At 38.8% G+C, this 16,714-nt stretch overlaps 1 protein-coding gene across 1 annotated transcript in view; it reads left to right on the plus strand.

Annotated features, from left to right (window-relative positions):
• Positions 1–16,714, plus strand: part of dscama (Down syndrome cell adhesion molecule a) — a 69,639-nt gene that overhangs the window by 27,252 nt on the left and 25,673 nt on the right. Inside the window, exons 4-8 of the mRNA XM_083568377.1 lie at positions 13,086–13,232; positions 13,708–13,986; positions 14,627–14,902; positions 15,377–15,673; positions 16,375–16,650. Coding sequence (XP_083424503.1) covers positions 13,086–13,232; positions 13,708–13,986; positions 14,627–14,902; positions 15,377–15,673; positions 16,375–16,650 — 1,275 coding nt within the window. The remainder of the gene's footprint in view (positions 1–13,085; positions 13,233–13,707; positions 13,987–14,626; positions 14,903–15,376; positions 15,674–16,374; positions 16,651–16,714) is intronic.

Genomic DNA, 16,714 nt, shown 5'->3' on the forward strand with positions numbered 1-16,714 from the left:
AGCTTGTCCGCCCCGTCTCTCCGTCAGAGCAGGCGGCAGGAGCGCACAAAGAAAAATGCCGGCGTTTGGCACCTGGGCGTTTAACCTGCATTTTTCCGCTCGTGCTGACATGCAATTATGCTATAGCTAAGCGCTAATTACAGCGGACAGCCACACACTCAGGGGACCAGGATTAAAGAGAACATTTTTACTGTTTGGTAAGAGAGAGAGAGAGAGAGTAAGATAGAGAGAATAGAAATAGAAGAGAGGTATTATAATATGTAAGTAGGTGGGTAAGAAATTTTATTTTCTTTCAATGACTTCGCTCATAAATGTGAACTTTGCTCATCTTGTGAGCAGGATCGGTGTCTGGAGTTACCCAATAAGATGATGATGATTTTTACTCTACAAACATAGTGTGCCCGCTGTGCTAGAAAAGAGACGAACATGAATGCATCTATGCTACAAAACGAGTGAAACGGCAAAATCGTCTGTCACCACGGTAACATCTGATTCACAGTGTTTAGAGAGAGCAGCTGTTGGGGGGGGTGAAGGAGAGAAAGAGAGAGTAGAACAGAGGTGTGTGCATGTGTGTGTGTAGTAAATGAAAGGAAGATACTGTAAGACTTTTTTGTCTTTTCCTGTACATTTCCATACATTTTCCATAAATCAGTCCAACATAAAATCACATTGACCATTTTATTTCTATCCTGTGTAATTCCCACCCCCCCCCCCCCCAGGTTTAGAATGCTTTTGTACAGTTTCAGCAATTATCAACAAAAATCACACAAGATTTATTTAATATAAATTATATATATTTGGGTCTTTTTGGGTCTTTTGAGATGAACCTGATTACATTTGTTTTTTTAAACGAAGAGTTGTTGCTGTGAAGGTCCTCGTGAGATGCAGTGACTGCGGGAGTGCTTTGTCTTTGCTGGAGATTTACGGTGCGTTAAATGTGCTGGAGTGGCACAGCAAGCAGCTTGTTGACATGGAGGAGTGCTGTCCCGTGATCCCAAAGCAAACATCAGCATCTGCTCACTCTCAGGCTGATGGAGACGGGAAGCACCTCGACCTCGCACTGGGGGGAATAGACTCCACCGCTGGTGCAATTAAAACGTTAGTGTAATTGACAGGGCGTCATCGCACTTGAGCTCTCCGAGGAGTCATGATGAGAGGGAGAGGGGTGGATGTTGGGGGGGGGGGGGGGTGGAAATCGGGTTTATTATTAGCGAAAAAACGTCTGGTCGTTAAAAGGCTGTTTCAGAGATAGGGCCCATGCTGATCATGCTTGAGATAATGCAGATGCAAGCATTAAGACTAGCACGTGAAAATGTTGTTTGTTTTTTCCTAAGCAAGGGGTATAACGTCTAAGCTGAAGTGGACTGTATTGTGCACAACACCATAAAAACATCAGATCAGAAAAGCGGAGAAACAGCATACAATATGGTGCTATGTTTTCTAATTTCATGTTGTGGGCTTTTTTTTTTTTTTTTTTGTGGTATAAGTGGTTTGTTGCATGTTTGTTATGTTTGTGCACATCCAAAAACAGCTTTAATGTTTGTTACCACAAAATTAGAGGTGCACAATAATAAAATGTCATTGGATGTAGTAGCATTACATTTTCTCTTTAGAAGAACTAGGGGACCCAAACCTGTTCTAGCATGACAATGCCCTTGTGCACATGGTTTACCTGGGTTGGAGTGGAAGATCTTGAGTGACCTGTCATAGAGCTGTTATAGATCTCAACCCTATTGAACACCTTTGATACAAATTGGAATGCTGACCAGGCCTACTCACCTCAGCTACATCAGTATTTGATTTTACTAATATCCTTGTAGCTGAATGAGCATAAATCTCAACAACCACATGAGTCTTTTAATTAGGTGTCCACAAATGTTTGGCCATATAATGTACTATGAGGTGTGCAGTCATTGTTTATTTCGTATTTAATTTTTTTGAGCTGTAGTTCATGACAACCATCATAAAACCGGCAGAACATTTTAATGAGAAAATAAAAGCTTCAGGAAAGCTCCCTCATGACTTTGATGTAAATGCAGAGGACATAGTTGTCTTGTGGAACATCCTTTCATGTAACAGGTATCAAGGGGAATTCAACTATATATACATGATGCATGACCAAGCCTGTTGTTCTTTGTAACAGTTTGGTGAGTATATTCATTTTAAGATGGATGCAGCACTTTCAGCAATGAATGTCTATTCAAGTAGCTGTTGACAATTGTTGTGATTTTTAATAGTGCCAACTAGAGAACTGGAGTCTAAACAAAAGCTCAGATAGTATGAGATCTTGTAAAACCCGTGAATGTTGTTTAGGTTTGGGGTAATCTTTCAGACCTTATTTCCACATGTTAAAGGAGCTCACTGGGATGTGTTAAACATTTCAGTGTTGCTTACAGCAAGAAATATCTAGCGGATATGCTACTAATACCTCTGTTTTACAAAATGTTCTCAGAAAAGTACAACGAATCTGATTGGTTATTTATAGCCCCCACCTACTTCACAACCCCGCCTTCCTTCAAACTTTTCCTGTTTGTTGACTTTGTGCGAACTTGCTCCACGTCAGTTCTGTTGTCTCTTGATGCCAACCTTAATGTTAGTCGATTAGCTTCATAAAAGATTCAACATATCTAATTTGGCGCGTTACATGCTGCCGCTCACTGTACCTCTGCTTTCAGCTCGACCCAAGAGGACGAGCAACGAGAACGTTTGATCTTCATCACTCCCTCTTTTTACTTCTGTCTCTCTCTTGCTCTCTTTCCCCCTATGTCTATTTCTCTCTCTCTCTCTCTCTCTCTCTCTCTCTCTCTCTCTCTCTCTCTCTCTCTCTCTCTCTCTCTCTCTCTCCCTCTCTCTCTCTCTCTGAATATTTAATAATGTTGAATTATGGAGTCCCTCGACCATAATGAAGGCAAATCAGACAATTAAAGTCGAGTGCCCGTGCCTTAAATCCTCTGGCTCTTAGCCGAGGGCTAAAGCGATTTGAAGTGGTGCGTTTGTTTGATTATCTAATCCTCCCTTTGCTCCTCAGCCCTAGTCACCAGCTGTTTTCCAAATCTGCATGGAATGAAATAATTGAGTGTCACATCAGCTGTATGATCAGTTATTTTTAGCCGAAAGTTTTATCAGTTAGCCATATTCCTGGAGTTCAGTTTGGACTTTCTGATGTGACTTTGTCTTTAGAAGTAATGTTGTAAGGATGACAATTAGATATTTAAATAATCTAAAAGTTTAACCTGGGTCTAATTTTATTATTATTTTTTTATCTTTTTTATTCTTACCATGGTTGAACAAAGTGTTTTTTGTTACTTTGTATCAGATTCAACCAGTCTGGCCATTCTCTTTCTGTATGTCTTTGTGCTTGTCTGTCTGTTTGTGTGTCTGCCTGCCTGTCTGTTTGTCTGTCTGTATGTGTCTCTGTCTGTCTGTCTGTCTGTCTGTCTGTCTGTCTGTCTGTCTGTTTGTCTGTCTGTCACTTTAAAAGATTAGGAATAATATTTTGTTTGAACAATGTCCATTATGACAGGCATTCACATTTATTGAGAGTGAGTGTGTGTGTGTGTGTGTGTGTGTGTGTGTGTGTGTGTGTGTGTGTGTGTGTGTGTGTTGTGTGTGTGTGTGTGTGTGTGTGTGCGTGCGTGTGTGTGAATGCATACAGTAGCCCGTTGCTGTGCCAACTGCGGCAGCTGTCAACATCTCACTCTCTAATAGTGACAAATGGTATTTATTACATCAGTGTTAATTTGGTGGCATTCACGCAGAGATGGAGACGCTGATCCCACCCTGATCGAGCTCAGGCAGAGTAATTACAGCATGCAGAGCTCATTTAAACCACTTATCCTGCACACTCTGTCACTTCCTCGCAAGACGTGTGCACAGGGGAGGGTGATGTGTCAAAAATATATCAGACCACGATACACATAAACGTATCATGACACTGCAAAGGAAATTTCTGGTGAAAATCAGCTTCATGTTTTCTTGTTTATGCCCAAAAAAACTTCAATGTGGTAATTCATTGAATTGAAACTGATTCAAAAGTCACAGATTTTAATGTACAGGCAACAAAGCTGAGTTATGAATGGTTAGTTACATTATTTACAACAATATCATGTTCTATATTAATATATCATTATAGATAATTTCATATGATGCAGTCTAAAAATCTATGTAACTTTGAGAAAGGTCTACTTCTTGATGTCTAGATGACTGGGTCTCTAAAACAGCATGTCTTGTGGTGTGGTCCCAGGATGCCCTGGTTAATAACTACCAAAAGTGCTCCAAGGAAGGACAATTTAGGATACAAGGACTCTAAATGCATGTTGGAGTGAAGATTTGCCCATTTTGTGCAATTCCAGAAAAAAAAATATTAAAGAACAAAGGACGGGAAAAGTTAAAGCTGGCTCTGATCAAAATGTGTCGGAACACTCAAAACATCAGAGCTTGCTGTGTATGGAGATGCGTAGCTGCAGAACAGTCAGAGAGCCCATTCTGATCCCTGTACACTACGCACAACTATTAGAACAGACATGTAGTCATCAGAACTGGACCATGGAGCAGTGAAAGATTGAAGAAAACATGTTTTCTTTTACATCAAGTGGATGGCCAGGTGCATGGGTGTCACTTACCTAGGGAAGGGTTGGTAGCGGGATGCACTATGGGATGAAGACTTCTTGGGACACCTACTAGTCTTTAGCCCTGTGTTTTCTGTTATGTAGCTTAATGTTGTCTATGTAGCACCAGGGTCCTGAAGGAAGGTTGTTTCATTTTACTGTGTACTGCGTCAGCTATATATGGTTGAAATGACAATAAAAGCTCTTGACTATTGACTCTTGAAGAGACATTTTGATGCTCTTGGTGATGTTCTGCTGGGAAACCTAAAGGCCTGGATGTCCACGTGGAAGTAAAATTTATGTTTCATACCACCTAAACATTGTTTCAGACCAAGTTATGGTAACGGTATTCCCTAATGACAGCAGGATAAAATCGCTGTTTTGGCAGGACAAGGGAGATCTACATGATATTTGGCAGGTGATTAAGTTACGGCTGATCTGTATGTGTGTGTGTGTGTGTGTGTGTGTGTGTGTGTGTGTGTGTGTGTGTGTGTGTGTGTGTGTGTGTGTGTGTGTGTGTGTGTGTCTGTGTGTGTGTGTGTGTGTGTGTGTGTGTGTGTGTGTGTGTGTGTGTGTGTATCTGCAGAAAGCAGATTGAAGAGTGAGGAATCTATATTTAAAGCCACTGTAATCTTTCAGGAGAGGTGCCAAACTCTCCTGCTGCTTCAGGTAAGTGAGCTCGGGGGTGTGGGCGCTGTGTGATTACAGCTGAGTGGAAAAAGAATATGGAGATTTCGTGTGTGTGTGTGTGTGTGTGTGTGTGTGTGTGTGTGTGTGCGCGGGAGAGAAAGAAAGAGAGAGAGGCGGGTGCTAATTTCAGCCTCTGTTCCGGTTCATAGAGGGAAAATGTGATTTAGTGTGTATAAAGTGTCTGTGGCGTGTGTGTGTGTGTGTGTGTGTGTGTGTGTGTGTGTGTGTGTGTGTGTGTGTGTGTGTGTGTAAAGAGTGAGTGTGTGAAGAGTGTGTGGGAGGACGAGACCAGCTCTAATGAGTCTGAGATGGAGGAGCTGACGTTACACACGGCTGTAGTGCTGCAGCTGGTATTTACATTGCATTTGATGTTGTCGCGTCCATGGAGAGCTCTACACAAAATAAATATGTTTTCCTTTTAAATGCAGCACCTCACCGTCAAACATCTATGTGCATCGGTGAGGCTTTTAAAGCCACGGTTTCTAATGATTCAAAAATGCTTTTTGCTGTATACCTGTAATAAGCATGCTTATCAAGTGGCCTTCAGTGGCTTCCTAGAGAGCTCTTACCTCAACCTTATTGAACACCTTTGGAATGGAAATAGAAATAGAAAGCTGACTGCACCCCAAAAATCCTCACACTACATAAGTGTTTGACTTTACTGACACCCATGTGGCTGAATGAGCACAAATCTCCACAAGCACATTTCAACATTTAGTGGAACATCTTCCCAGAAGAGTGGAAGTTATTATAACAGCAAATGGGGAATAAAAGTGGAAAACCAAGCTCAAAAAGTGCATACAGTTTTTGTATTGGTGTCCACCAACCTTTATCCATATATAGTTTGAATATGATTACATCAGAACCAAAAATGACAAACTGCTGCTTTAACAGCACAAAAAAACAGAACTATGACACACTTGATGTATTTTTATTTTTAGTAGTTCATACACTAAGAATCATCATCACTGAGAGTAGCAGATTACAGATCACAGAAGATAAGGAGTACCACAAACACTTATTTAAGTACTTGCACTAGTTAATTTTCTTAACTGTGATTATGGCCCTGGACTGATGTTCCCATCATCCACTGCACCTTCACATGCCATGTCGACTAATCTCTGCATTCGAATCACTTTACTTAGTAAATCTAACCCATTACAGCACTCACTGGCTGTGTCTGAAATTGCTCACTCTATCACTCATTCACTATCCCTATATAGTACATGGGAGTTGAGTTCACTATATAAGACGAATGGAATGAAAATAAGCTAGCAAATTCGGACTCAGACTTAAATATCATCAGAGAGGAAAGAATGTCAGGAAGGATTTCATCATAAATGTCACACCTATGCTGTATTAACATCTGCAGTGTTTCATAAACAGTATGTTATTTTTGCTATGTTATTTCACTATTATTTGTATTATATAAAATTACATTAAATATAGAAATAAAATTTTTTTTTAAATAAAAACATACTACTCTATGTCTCATTAATTAGGTTTATATAAAAATCTAAATATAAAAGAATAAATAATAATATTATGTACAAAACATTTTTGAAGGTTTTCCTGTCACTGTAATCGATCCAAATCCAGAGCTAAACAGCATAAAATCTACTAGGTCTTGCCAATTTGCTCATTTTAGTTCTAGTGAAATTTCTTTTCCTGAGTTTTTTTACACTGTACTGTAGCAGTATAAGAAAAAGTTCATTAGCGGATGTACACTCAAAATCGGAGTGCATTGTGGGTACAAAAATAGGAATAAAATTAGGTAATTAAGTTGTTCACTCAGAATTCAGACTCCACTACAAAATGGCCACCACTCACACTTATAATGCACTATATAGGAGATTGAGAGCGGTTTCAAACGCAGGAACTGTCTCATGTTTGTCAGTCAGGTTTGTTGTTACTGTTGTTGTTTTGTTCTTTTCATTTGAATGCTAAGGTTATGGTCTCTTTGTTACTTTGGATAACTTTGGGTTTTGGTTCTTTGTTTTTGTTTTTTGTGTGTTTGTACTTTATTAGAGTTTAAAAGCTCTAAGAACTAATACAAGCTAACTGTTGTGAGTAATGGAGTTTCCCCTATATATTTCAACCTTGAGATGTTATTCTACAAAGACAGCCTTTTAAAGCTGTGATGCTAATTATGCATCTGGAGAGTTTGCATCAGGTACAAACGGGAACACAGGGAGGCAATGAAGCTCAAGGGTCAAAACACACATTAAATATTCACACACTGTAGCTACAGATGGCGTTATGGGTCAGCGTTATGGCCAAGGACATGCCAGCATCCTGATCTTTTATTCCTGTTTCAGTACCTATTTGTTTTCTTTCTTTCTTTCTTTCTTTCTTTCTTTCTTTCTTTCTTTCTTTCTTTCTTTCTTTTTTTTTAAAAGTAATGTTTTAATGGCCAACTCTTAACAAACATAGATGTCATGAAAAAAACATTGTGTGTCAGGATATTATATTGTACCACAGTGCTCTTGCGAACTTGTGCCTGGCCTTAAAATACAGAGTAGTGTATTTTACACCAATCCCACTTTTGCTATTCATTATTGATGACTTTTGTTGTGAGTTTGAATGCTGTGGGCAGCTTGTCAAAAAGTAGTGAAGCGTGCTGAATCTTTGTTATCGACACACACAAGCTCTCTCCAAACAGAAATAAAACATAAACATTAGGTATAAAATGTTCTATGTTATAAAGCCTCAACAGGAAATACATTTAAAAAGCAAGCTAACTAGCAAATAACTTGTTTACTAAATGTATAAATCTAAATTTGAGCTTTACTCAGCATTAGAGGCTCTGCAATAAAGAATTTAGTGTTAGCTGTGACCTATTAGGAAAAAAAATGCCCTGTCTGAATTTAGCTGGAAAGGCTCTGATAAATATGCCGATCACCTCAAGTCAGTGTTGTAGAACATTCCAGGTTCTATTTGTATTATTTCCAAAGAGACACAACATGTGTTTACAGTATGGCAAAAGCACAGTTTTGACTGGGGTTTAGGGTTAACACCCTGGTGAGAAGGATTGGAGAGGAGAGGAGAGAAGAGGAGAGGAGAGGAGAGGAGAGGAGAGGAGAGGAGAGGAGAGGAGAGGAGAGGAGAGGAGAGGAAAAGTAAGGTGGGGAGAGGAGAAGATGGGACAGGGGAGGAAAATTGAGGTGAGGTGAGAAGAGAAAAAGGTGAGGACAGGAGAAGAAAGAAGAAAAAAATAAGTGAGAGGAGATGAGAGAAAAGGATTGGACAGGAGTTGAAAAGTGAGTAGAGGAGAGAAGAGGAAAGGAGAGTAGAGGAGTGGAGAAGATAAGACAGGAGAGGGAAAGAGGTGAGGAGAGGAGAGAAAAAAATGACGACAGGAGAAGAAAAAACAAGAGAGAGGAGAAAAGAGGGGAAGAGAAGAGAGGAGATTAAAGGAAAGGATGGGACAGGAGTTGGAAAGTGAGTAGAGGACAGGAGAGGAAATAGAGTAGAGGAGCGAAGAGAAAAAGAAGAGAGAAGAGATGAGAGGGAAAGAGAAGAGAAGAAATGAGAGGAAAAGAGAAGAGAGAAGATGAGAGATAAGCAAAGACTGGGAGAGGAGAGGAAAAGCCGGGGACAGGAGAGAAGAAGAGTGGTAAAAAAAAAGAAGGAAAATAAGAGGAAAGGATGAAATCAGAGAGGACATGAAGAAGAAGAAAAAAAGAGAGGACAAGAAAAGAGACAGAAGAGGAAGAGGACAAGAAGAGAGGTGGGGTGTTGCTTGGTAGATTTTGTTCCAGGAGAATGTTGTTCCATGCAATAAGCCGGCATTTCGACACGCTTGGAGCACCTCAGAGCTTACTGATATGAGTATAGCATATATCATATATATGAGCATATATAGCAGTATATAAACTGGGGCAGGTGGATCCTCCTGTAAATGCAGGCATATCCTGCAGCACACTTTCTATTTCACGCTCTCTCACAGACGAGATGCTGGAAAAGCTAGCAATTAATAGTGTGTTAAATAAAAAGAATGTGTCCTTTCACTCTGCGACAAGGTTATGCACTTTGTTTTGCTGTTAGCAAAAAAAAAAGAAAAAAAAAATTAAAAGATAAAATCCATCCTAAATTGTCATACATACATAGACTGTTGTATATAACAGTATGTGAGGGAAAAAACACAAAGTGTGCTACTATAGGCACATAATCAATGATGATTTATCAGTTGTGGATTATTTTCTCGTCTTTCACTCCCTGGTGTGTTTTTGTTTTACCACAGCAAATGTTATTTATCAAAGAACAACATATCAAATTAGAAGCTTCTTATGTTACAGAAAAAGAATACTAACTTACTGTTGGAGCTTTACTTCACCATTGTTCTTTTTTGGTTACATACATGCTCCGCCATGAATTGCCTGCGTAATTTGTATTTATTGTAACCCCAAAAGTACTTTGCATGTCCCTTCAGTCATTTCATCACCTTTATTTCACCTCATTATGTAACCCTCTGCTGTATGTTGAGAATGCAGCATCTCTGAAGCCTGTGATGTGAGCTTATCCTATCAGTCTCACTCTTTCCCTTTTTCTTTTAGTCACGAATGGCAGGCTGCCTGCTTTAATGAAGCCACTCCTCATTCAGAAAGCGCCATCAACAAGAATGTGCTTAAAACTCCAGGCGCTCAGCAGGATGTCTGTGATGTGGTGAAAAAAAAACAAATATAATGTCTGAAATATTACATGGAGGATCAGGAATGTTGCTTTCTGCCACTTTAATCTCTTTATATATCAGAGAATACTTTTTGAAATGGGAAAAGATGCCAGGTATCACCATGGTGATGACTATTAAACTGGACAGTCTACGGTGAATGCCGGAAAATGTGTTTGTAGAGTTGGGATTTTGACATGACAGGCAACAAAAATCTTTGCTTGTTTAAAAAGGAAAAAAAAAAACACATGGTTACAAAAACGCCAAGTTTGTCTGTCACGGTAACCACAGCGACAGCAAAGCAAGAATTTTCCAAGGACTTATTAAAGATTTTAATAATTTGACTGTGAAATAAAACCAAAGATGTTATTCCAGCGATACATACACAGATCCTGGTTCAATCTTAAACTGGGTGGGTTTATTTCATGTTCTCTGGGTTTTCTCCTACCTCCCAACAAAGCATGCCAGGATGTACACTAGGGACCTTTAATTGCTTTTAGATGTGAATGAGTGTTAATGACAGTGTGCCTTGAGATGGATTAGCATTCTAACTGGGGTGTATTATAATTCCTGGGATAGACTCTTTAATCTCTAAATTCATTACTTTTTATTTGATCTTCAATATTTTGGTCATCACTGAGATACAAATTATAATATAGACTTGTAAAATGCTTGTTCTACATTCATCCATAATTCTCTCATATTGAGGCCAAATTAGTCTTAGTGTATTCATGCAAATATACAGAGTTCTCATTTTCTCATAAATATTTATTTGTATTTACAGACTCACATTCACTCAAACAGTGCATCTAGCTCAGAGTCTAAAATGCCTTAAAGACATCACATCGTTTCTCTCTCTCTCTCTCTCTCTCTCTCTCTCTCTCTCTCTCTCTCTCTCTCCCTCTCTTCCAACTGGGTCAAAGCTTACAATAGCAATGTCTTTACTTCTGGCTCGTCTCATGCTCTTTTTCATTTTCTCATTTAGCACTAAACTGTTTACTTATGCTGTTTGAGCACATACACAACACTCACACACAAGCACCGGATAAGATGTACATCACAGTTTTGCAGACACAACCCTTATTTTCACTTATGGCGTTATCGTTTTTAAGAAACATTTTAATTGTTATGAATGAATGAAAAAAATCTTTTTGTTTGTAGTGTGCTTTTTCATCTGATATTCATGTGATTTATTTATTTTGATTCAATGTTTTTAAACACAATTCATTTATTCATGTGTTTTGTTGTTTTAATTAGTTATTTGTTTTATTTATTTTTGTGGTTTATTGTTACATGTGATTTCTCTAATATATATATATATATATATATATATATATATATATATATATATATATATATATATATATATATATATATATATATATATATATATGTACACAGACCAGGCATATAATTGAGACATTATAACATTATGACTGGTAAATGAATGACACTGATTATCTCTTCATCCTGGCACCTGTTAGTGAGTGGGATATATTAATCAGCAAGTAAACATTTTCTCCTCAAATTTGATTTGTTAGAAGCAGGATGGGCAAGCATAAAAATGTGAGTGAGTTTAACAAGGGCCAAATTGTGATGACTAGACTACTGGGTCAGAGCATCTCCAAAAGTACAGCTCTGGTGTGGTGTTCCTTGTCTGAAGTGGTCAGTATCTCTCAAAAGTGTAGGAACCGTGGTAAACCAGTGATAGGGTCATGAGCTGCCAATGCTCATTAATGTACAGGGTAAAAGAAGGCTCCGCAATACAGCAACTGTTCAGCAACTGTAGCTCAAATTGCTAAAGAAGTTAATGCTGTTAATGCTCTTTGGGTCAAGACAGTTTTGGCAGAAGGGGGACCAACACAATATTAGTAAGGTGGCCATAATGTTATGCCTGATTGGTGGGCATAAAATTATGATTGGTTAGTATATATATATATATATATATATATATATATATATATATATATATATATATATATATATATATATATATATATATATATATATATATATATATATATATATAGTAATTGTACTTGGAACTGTAATGGATGGACATTACACACAAATGAGGATGGGTTACCTTTTGAGTCTGGTTTCTCTCAAGGTTTCTTCCTCATGCCACTACAGGGAGTTTGTCCTTGCCACAGTCAGCACTGTTTTGCTCATTAAGAAGTGGTAGCTCAGTTAAGGTTCTGGGTAACTGATCGGAAGGTCGGGGTTTAAGCCCCGGTATCGCTAGGCTGCCGCTCTTGGGCCCTTAAACAAGGCCCCTAACCTTAAGTGCTCCAGGAGCGCTGAATTATGGCTGACCCCAGCTTTCAAACAACCTGGAAAATGTGAAGAATTAATTTCACTGTGCTATAATGTATATGTGACAAATAAAGGCTTTTCTATTCTTTTAAGGAACAACATATACTGTAGAAGAATACTCCATGACGGTATAGACCCATCTTGTTTCTCGTATTATCTCGTTTGTGCACACTCTTCAATGAAAGGGAATTTTAAACAATATCTGAGCGTTTGTACAAATGTAACATTAACTTGCTTACATGTATATAGGTATAAAAAACTAAAACAGAATCTGGAATAATAAATAATTCTGACTTTCCTTTTCTTTGTTAAAATGATTAAACTAATTTCACTAATGGTAACTTGATGGAAATGACATTTTTGCATTACACAAACAACACAATCATTTTCTTATTGGCAGTTTATTAATCCAGTCTGGATATTAAAGATGGCTCTTATTGTGCCTACACCCTTGAGAATTTATCATGAGACAATCTTGTCTAAATTGTCATCTCAATCATAACTGACATGGATGCCCCCTATGGAGTTTAGCTGAAGAGCATGAAAGCTATACACCCTATTTCTCTCATTCATAAAATTTGACGACCTCACCATCCTGCCAATAGCAGGAATTAACACGATATTAGCACATGTACTGTGATCCTTGAATCACATCAAGCCTCACATGATCACAGCAGCTCGGTTCAGTCAGAGAACAGCTCTCTGGGGAGGATGCAGAATAAAATCAGTCTCTGTTCATAAGTGCCGAGAGTAATTTAAAAGAGAAATGAAATCCAATGTGTGTATGCATGTGTGTTTTTCAGGACCTCGATTTCTCATAACGTCCACGGGAGCCTTGTACATCCTGGACGTGCAGAAGGAGGACGAGTTGTTCAACTATCGCTGCATGACAAGGCATCGCTACACCTCAGAGACGAGGCAGAGCAACAGTGCACGTCTCTTCGTGCCAGGTGAGACGAGTGAGGTTAGGGTTTTGCTCAGGAGCCCAGCTCACAGAAAAGTACACAAATTAAGTTTTGAGTTTGGACTAGCTATAAGGTGTAGCTCATAGGTAATGAATTGCTATGTTATTGAAATTCTGTAAATATCTGGCTCGAAATTCCTCCAAATCTGATTTTTAAAAAATTTTTAAAATCTGGAAACCATATCCATAGTGACCTATAATTATCTTATTTGTACAACTGTGCAGTCAAGGGTCTTGCCAAAGGGCCTAGCAGTGGCAGATTGGTAGTGTTGAGATTTGAACTTACAACCTTCAGACCAGAAGTACAACCTTTTGACTAGTGAGACACAGAACCCGAATATATCTCGGTCGACTGAGTACATTCCAATTATTGCCTCAAATTTCTACAAACTACTGTACACATTTTTCCTTTACTCTCCTATTAGCACCATTATAAATATTTATCCCTACCTTTCCTTAAGACCCCACAAACTCGGCTCCTGCGATCCTTGATGGCTTCGAGAAGCGAGAAGTCATGGCCTCGCACAGAGTGGAGCTCCCGTGCAAAGCTTCAGGGCATCCAGCACCAAAATACCGCTGGCTAAAGGACAACAGGCCGCTGGAGCCGGATACACGCTTTAGGCAAAGCGTGACTGGTCTGCTGATCGAAAGAGCTCAACCCAGCGACTCAGGCAGCTACGTGTGCGAGGTATGGAACAGCTACGGGAACGCAGAGGTCATAGGGCGCCTTCTGGTGAAAGGTATGTTTATTTTTTATGTATTGATAAATCCGTAGCATGCAAAAAGCTTTTTGTGACTCTGTTTTAAAAAAAAAAATATTGTAAATTATAAATTTTATTTAACAAATTGACTGGGCAGTGTTGTCTGGAAGATCATTTAATAACAATAGAACAGTAAATGTGCAAATCACTCAAATTTCCAGCACTGTATTTAGAGCACCTGCTAAAGTCGATTTTCTACGCTTTTTAATACGCATATAATTTCACGCCTCGGAGGATGCCCGATTTTTGATATTATTAGTAGGATCATCTGAGATCAGATTTTTGAAAAGAATCTGAATTACTGAATGTCTTGAAAACCAAGCACTTTCCTAAATCCACCCTCCTCAAAAAAAATTATTTTAAAATTAGCCTCAAATAACAAAAAGCCTGAATTTTGCTATATAGTCTTGGTTATGATCATTACAAATTTGTCTTTCTTAAGCAATTATTTTATTATTTGGCAGCTTGGTAAATAGCACTTGATCCAGAACGTTCTTCAGCATTTCATGATGAACAAAATCAGAAAGTTATGAAATTGTAACACTTGTATGAGATATTGAGTGTTGATTGTTGATGAGCAATGCTGATTGCTTATGCTCAGATTGATGTTTTTCTTCAGAGCCGCTGCGGGTGGTGGTCAGCCCCAGGAAGGTAAAAGGCAGTGTGGGCAGCCAGGTTTCCTTAACCTGTAGTGTGACCGGTTCTGATGAGTACGAGCTCTCCTGGTACCGCAACGGAGACAAGATCAATGCTGGCGGTGGTGTCCACATGAACGGGATAAACAAAGAGAACCTGGTGATGGACGGCATGGCCAAGAGTGATGGAGGAGCATACCAGTGCTTCGCTAGAAAAAGCAAGATCTCAGCTCAGGACTTTGTGCAGGTTATTTTAGAAGGTCAGTGGAGTGTTTTTGGTTGAATAGGCCCCTGTGAAAATTATGTATTTAATTATTTTCCTGTTCTTAATAAGTCAAAACACTTCTAGTTCCAGACATTTCTTTAGTTTAGCTAAGCCTGATGCTAACAATTAATGGACTTTGCACTGTTTAACTCACCCACAGTCTTGTCTACAAGCACAACATTTAACATTATGCAAGCTAAAAAATACAATTCCACTATCTGTCTTTGGGAAGCATGAGTGTAGTAAGAGAAGAATTGTCCAGCAGTGTTCCAAACCATGTCAGCAAGATTTTTTGACAGATATTGTTGCAGATTTTAGCTTTTATTAGTTTTTAAAGCCAATGGTCGGATCAAAACCAATGAAATAAATGTTGGACAGCAAGTATGAATTGGAACAATTAAGAAGTTGTGTACCTTGTGTAAAAGGTTTTTCATCAAACTACAGTGAATTTTTACTTGATTCTTGACAGACGGCACCCCCAAGATCCTGTCTGCCTTCAGTGAGAAAGTGGTGAGCCCCAACGAGTTTGTCTCCTTGATGTGTCATGTGAAAGGGACGCCGCAGCCAGTGGTAACATGGACGCTGGATGACGACGTGGTGGTGAAGGACAGCCGCCACCGTATGGGCCACAGCATCACAGCCGAGGGCAACGTGGTCAGCTACCTGAACATTTCGCACACGCAGGTCCGGGACAGTGGCGTCTACCGGTGCACCTGCAACAATTCGGCGGGCACGGTCTCCTACCAGGCTCGAATAAACGTAAGAGGTGCTTGTCAGATCAGCTCCTCCGAAAGCACACACAAGTCACACAAGACTTTATCTTTTACTTCCATGTTGCTTACCTTTAATGTTCCTGTCAGTAGAACCCCTTTCCATCTTAACACTTTTATTATTTATTGTTATTTCCTGAAGGTCTTTGAAGCATCACATATATAACTTTTACATTGCACTGATTATTCATTTCTTTTATAATTTTTTTAAATATGATCATCATTTTAATTATTTGTATTTGGATATTAGATTAGATTATTTGGATATGGATTTTACACTAAAAAAATCTTACTCTCACCCTGAATGTAAAGCTAAATTGTCTTAATAGTAAAAAAAATATATATAGTTTGGCTGCATGTAATCCACTGTAATGTTAAAGTCTCCCTTCTGTTCATGGATTTTTTTACAGTAATCACTCTAACTGAACAGATTATTAAACACTTATTCATAAATATTTATGAAAGTGATGTCCAGTTTCAGTGCTTTGCCATTACAGAATAGTGTCTAATAGTGCAACCAGCTTCATATTTTTTTTATCATTATAAAGTAATATTTTAGCAATTCACAGATTCCACAAATCATTTTTAACTAATTTATTTATATTGATACCTACATTGATCATTAAAATCTCTTATCAAATATATAAATTTATTTAAATTTACTTTATCACTCTATTTTTTCTACCCATCTTTCTAGGTCCCGCTGACATACGGCCCATGAAGAACCTCACTGCCATCGCTGGCCGGGACACGTACATACACTGCCACGTCATCGGCTACCCGTACTACTCCATCAAGTGGTACAAGAACTCAAACCTGCTGCCGTTCAATGATAGACAACGAGCGTTCGAGAACAACGGCACTCTGAAGCTGCTGAACGTGCAGAAGGAGCTGGATGAAGGTGAATACGCCTGCCACGTCCTTGTCCAGCCGCAGGTCTTTAAGAACCAGAGCGTCCACGTCACTGTGAAAGGTAAGGTGATTGAGATCATCGACTTACTTAACAATAAAAGCAATTAAAAGAGTCTAATTCTATA

Source organism: Silurus aristotelis (assembly GCF_946808225.1).
Source record: "Silurus aristotelis genome assembly, chromosome: 18".
NCBI lineage: Eukaryota > Metazoa > Chordata > Actinopteri > Siluriformes > Siluridae > Silurus > Silurus aristotelis.